Here is a 5,429-nt window from a genome sequence, read left to right as displayed (position 1 = left end):
TGTCTGGCTAATTTTTCTCTTTATCAGACCCTCTTTTCGCTACTTCCTGTACAAAAAGCTCAGATATAGGATTTTGTTTTGTATATAGTACGATATCGTCTTTGTGTGTGTGTGTGTAGCATCATGCCGCTTCCGGTTTTCCGGAGAGGTTCGGAAGCGCACGATTTTTGATAGTGATCAATCCTGGTTCAATCATCAGCACCTTCGATTATACTATTTACATTTACATTCTCCAACATTTAGCATCATACGTACTTTTTTGTTTCATTTTGCAAACAATGCTTACGGTAACCGTTTTTCCAGTATCCTAATCTGAGCGTATTGCCACCCGGTGCTTCTAGGCGTGGGTGACACTTGAGCATCGTCACTCTGGGGGTATTAGGTGGTTTAACTTTTCTAGAGATAAAACTTATGCCAATCGCCGGAAGCGTGTCTGGCATACTCGCGAGAAACGCTAGATTGCACCCAACTATCCACACCTTTAAATTCGTGCCGGTAAATTTTACACTAAACTCGATTCTTTTTGCGATTTTTGCTCATTTATGCTTATCCATCTCTGACACGTCTGCATGGTTCCACTCAGACACAGTTGTGGATTTGGTATCTGTGCCGGGGTTAGGCCTCGCTTCGCTCTTACACTAGCCGTAGATTCGTGGGATATGCCATCGCAGTGGAACGTGACGAGCATCGTCGACCTGAAGTCAGACGGCAGTTCTATGACCATGGTTGTACGGTAGTGTGGTTGGCGTGACTGCCTTAAAATCCGGCTATTATTAACTAACCTACAACGAGCATGCTCTTCCAACGCGACTACGATGGTCGGCTGGCGCTACACCTTCCCACCGTTGACCAAAACCGCATCGTGGTATTCGATTCTGCTCATGCTTTTGTTGGCGCCATTTAGTGACAGTGCTCGGTGACGTCGACGATGACGGACTTTTTCCAGCCGAACAGGAAGTAACCGAGGGCAGCACCCAGCACCACCGCCAGACAGAGCCACGTGTTGTAGGTCATGAAGATCAGCATCAGCAGGAAGCTCAGCGTCACCTGCAGGATATGCAGCAGTGTTTGGTACAGGTGCATCAGTGACAGCATCGTAGGTCTGCAAGTGAAAAGGAATCAGGGTGTCCAGAGAGGAGAGTGTGGAAACCAAAAGTGAAAGACGTTAGCGTTCGATTGTGTTGAACTTTACTGCATACTAACTTCCATGCCATGCGTTGCAGTGGTCACTGGTTTATACTTAGAAGTACTTATAAACATATCTTTGTGCTTCGACAATTTACAATGTGATGGAAAATAAACGGGACAAAACAAGGCTACTCTACTTATCTTACTCCATCATTTCGAAATCATAGCAACCGGTTCACTTTCTTAATCATACTCGCTATCTATTACCCGCCAAAATCAACGGACTACTACGCATAACGACTTCTCGCTTCTTCGCATTCAGTACAGGATGGTGCACGGGGATGCATTAGCTTCTAACATTACGTGCCCATCTTATTCGCGCACCTTTCCGCGAAGCATACCATGCCTACTAATTGACACAAATTGGCAAACAACGACAGCCGTTGTTGTTGTCGTCGTCGTCTTGAAAATGAGTGCACGGCAAATTAACGTATCGGTTCGTCATATCCGGGAACGTATTATACACCTTATACACAAAACCGGCTTGGCTTGATTACGATGGCAGGATAACAAGGGATTGCCCCTTGTTGGTGGGAAATTTAGGAAATCAATTCTGGAAATTCTCTGCGGCACGAACAACCTTCATTTGCTAGTTTTCCTCTGCATTTAATTTAATATCCTGGGACGCGGGTGTGTTTGGTTGCAATCTTACATTTTCCGATTATTCCATCAGAAGTTTAATTAGAAAGGACAGTAAAGGCCACCGGAACGGGAAGGCAAATGTACGGCAATAAAATGCATCTGGTTCAATAAAGGAATGTTTGCGAACTGGTTGCAAGTTCGCGCCACTAAAGACAGCTTCCGGTCACAACGGGAAGCTACGAGAAACAACATAAAACACGACGAGTGTACTTCTACAGCAGAATAGAAAAAGCTTTCTTTGGCTTGTGCATAAGCGTTGAAGGTACAATGGAAATGAAGAAAAACACACGTTCGGCCCATAAACTGGGCGCAACAAAATTGCACTCTGCGCCTTAATGGCCGCAAGGGTTTGTCCCTTCAGGACAAACATACATAGTAAATCATTCTAAAGCCTTGCCACGATTCCAATGCAATTGGGTGCAGTAGAAAAATGTCAATTCAATATTGCAAACACGTTCGTCGTCCTTCGCCTGTGTATCGGGGCGTGATTTATGGATCCCCAGAAAAGTTCTACAAACCTTTTAAAAAGAGGTAAAGTAACAAAAAAAATAACTTCACGTCAGCAGACATGACAACGTTTGCATCTATTTAGCCGACATGAAACGGTGCAATGAGAACGATACGAATTACTTTTTCATTTCCGGCGCTTCCTTTGACTGGCGGGTGGAAAGATATGCTAATAGGATTGAGAAAATTGTCGTGCACATTGACAACTTTTGCTGATAAGTTTCGTACGATCGCTTTTCCTACACACATGCACTACATGAATCATGCCGGGATGAAGTTATGGTTGAGAAAAACATCCAAGAGCTACATCCAAGATCAGGGAATGGAAAAACAAATTTTCTGCACAGAGCACTCCCTACATTCTAACGTGTGTCTTTTTTTTAAATATCTTCCAAGCAAACGGTGGTCAACATTCGATTATAATTTCTCGTGCCCTCTGGTAATGCACGGGCAAAGGAAAGCTGCCACTGTCACTCGGTGCTTGGCTTACTGTCGAGAATTTCAATTCGTTTTGCGCTCTCGGGCTTTCACAATGATGCCGGGCGTCTTTCCGAGCTACTATGTTTACGAGTGGACATTATTAGCTATAACGAAATCTATATTTATGCTTCAACTGGGGCGACGAATGTTGACCACACGTTCGCCAGGACGAAAACCCGAAAAAAGCATCGACAAAAAAAAACATAAATACTATGTACAACAACCAAACAAGAAAAGGAACGGAATCCAAGCAATCTTCCCACTGCCAGCGGTGGACTGGCCGAAACTTACGGTTGCTTGTGGATCACCTCGCCAACCATGCTGTTGTGTTGGAAGAGGGATGGTGTGTGTTTGTTCGGGATCCGGACGGATGGAGGGAGCGTAAATGTAAGTGAACCCGCGCCAGGATACCAGAGCAGCCGATGACATTGGATACGATGTGGTGGTTGGTTCGAAAGGTCGAAAGCGCCCGATACGAGGGAGGGATAGTTGTTGTGCGTGTGTGGGTAGGTATTTTTATGTACATAATGGTCGGTTGGATTATGTCGAATGTATGGACAACAGGCGAGATCCAACGGGTGAAAATCCACAGCGTGGTTCCCAGAAAAGGGTAAGTGTTAGAAAACAAAACGGGAGAGAAAGGAGATAAAGAGAAAAAAATGGAAATTGTAAGAAAATGCATCATGGTGTACATCTTTTCCCTCCCGCCCCCACAAATTTCCACTCTACACACGAAAGACAAAACGGATGAAGCCATTCCGCTGAAGATGCAGCTCCCCCCGTTTGGTCGATTTTGTTCGACGCAGGACCACTTACTGTACGACTCGGTTGGTGTCCTCGTTCAGGATACTGCCACCACTGCTGCCACCTCCAGTACCACTACCGCCTCCAGCTCCCGTGCCCATCAGTACGTTCAGCCCGTCGGTGGGGCCGCTTCGTTGGTCACCGTTGGTGGATGTGCCGCCGGCCGCCGCCACACCGTTACCGTTGCTCTTTTCCGTCACCGTGACCGGGCGGTACTGCAGTGCGTTGTACGTCCGCCAGAACAGATGCTCCCGGTAGTACTTGAGGCCCTCGTACAGGGCGGCCATCACGAAGATGACCAACATCGACCACAGCAGCCCGCCGACGCTATCGATTTTCCACTGCTCGAACAGGATCGTTTCCTCGTAACCGCCATGGAACTGAAATGGAAGCCGAAGTACGACAGTAAAACAATTAGTAAAATCCTCCTACGGCCGGGGAATATCTTCTGCCGTATGGAAAAAAAGCAATTAAAACTCACCGACATCGACATCATATGGTGCACCATGGCGCCCGGGCCGCCACCGCCGGGCCCCATCGCAACCGCCCCATGGTGGGCATGACCGTGCGCCCCGTGCTCCATCATCGTGTGATCGTGTGCACTGTGATCAACCATACCGTGGCCGGCGTGTCCGACCCCACTGCCCGACATGTTCGCGTGCCTACTGTCGTCGTGGTGCTCCGAGTGGTCCATGTGTTGCCCAAGAGAGAGCGAGCGATGCGTTCGTCGTTTTGCCTTGTGCCTAGTTGGCTATGCGCCCGTGGCTCTATTCACGGATGATGTCCTTTTCTGGACAGTAGCAGCTTGTTCTCGCCAGCTATCTGAACTCAACTTTCCCAACGACCTTCCAGTGCAGGATGTGCTTCGATCCGGGGGGATTGTAATGGTGTTCCGGCGTAAACGACCGCCTGCAGAGGGAAATTCCGGAAGAGAAAAATAAACGAAGGCAAACCCCAGGATCGGACGTTAATGGATGTCATAACTCAACACAAGCCCGCGTCAGGCACAGTGGTTATACTTTGGTGGGGTTATAAATGGCCAAACGCTGCCCACTTGAAGGATTCTTATGTGCTAACGTTATAAAACTATTTTTAAAAATTTCTTTTTATTTTCACTTATCATTAATTAATCAACTATTTTGTTTGCGAAATTTCATTGACGCAAATCTTTCCGTGTGGCAAAACGCTCAGCTATTCTGTCTGCATTGATAACGGAATAGAGTCACAGATTTTGCGACCACTTGAAGGCATCGTTGGGACAAACTTTGACACAACAACTTAGCCCTACTTGACCACCGGTGTTTCCGGTACCAACCAATTTTCCCTATTTTGTCCTAAGGATCAGCTCTTGCGGACAGAAAAAAGGGTGGTAAACTTTTCCAAATTAGATAGCGCACTACCGTCGTTACGTGGGAGTGGATTCCTTGTCTTTCCTTTATTTCTATCATCCGTTTTCCCTCCACTTCTCCACCGGAAGCACGACGAGTACGGATCCGGGTTTTCTCGAAGGGTGGCAGTGTGAAAGAATGTCGCCAAGAATTTATCACGTTGCGAGCGTGTCTTGGCGGTTCTTACGGGATGCGCTCGGGCAGACGCGATCATTGGGAAAGTTTGTGCCCGTCGCTGATACCCCTTCAGCTTCATCCAGCCCCTCCCGTGCTGGTTGGGGAAATCGGTCTATGAAGCAAGCGATAAAAAGGGAGAGGCGTTCGACAAGATTCCGACACTGTCGGGAAAACGTACGGTCGTTCTTTTCAATAATGCGCACTCCTAGTACGTCTTTCGTTGGAGCTACGAAACCGGGGAGA

The 5,429-nt window shown here is 47.3% G+C and overlaps 1 protein-coding gene across 1 annotated transcript; it reads right to left on the bottom strand.

The window, feature by feature from the left end:
- LOC131286213 (high affinity copper uptake protein 1) lies at positions 1-4,401 on the bottom strand. Its single transcript, XM_058315137.1, has 4 exons — positions 4,103-4,401; positions 3,634-4,001; positions 3,109-3,138; positions 1-1,102 (listed from the first exon to the last, which is right to left on the bottom strand). The coding sequence occupies exons 1-4, from the start codon at positions 4,313-4,315 to the stop codon at positions 901-903; spliced, it is 813 nt and encodes a 270-aa protein (XP_058171120.1). The 5' UTR covers positions 4,316-4,401; the 3' UTR covers positions 1-900.
- Positions 4,402-5,429: the final 1,028 nt, after the last annotated feature.

This window comes from Anopheles ziemanni, chromosome 3 (genome assembly GCF_943734765.1).
Source record: "Anopheles ziemanni chromosome 3, idAnoZiCoDA_A2_x.2, whole genome shotgun sequence".
Classification (NCBI taxonomy): Eukaryota; Metazoa; Arthropoda; class Insecta; order Diptera; family Culicidae; genus Anopheles; species Anopheles ziemanni.
Note: the sequence above shows the minus strand (reverse complement) of the source record. Positions and strands in the feature narration are given on the sequence as shown.

Bases quoted from the DNA above. Each gene is read 5' to 3' on its own strand.
- LOC131286213 (XM_058315137.1), bottom strand. From the start codon at position 4,315: ATGGACCACTCGGAGCACCACGACGACAGTAGGCACGCGAACATGTCG. The intron at 4,002-4,102 runs GTGAGTTTTAAT...CTTCCATTTCAG, and splicing joins ACCATATGATGTCGATGTCG to TTCCATGGCGGTTACGAGGA. The intron at 3,139-3,633 runs GTAAGTGGTCCT...CCAACACAACAG, and splicing joins GACACCAACCGAGTCGTACA to CATGGTTGGCGAGGTGATCC.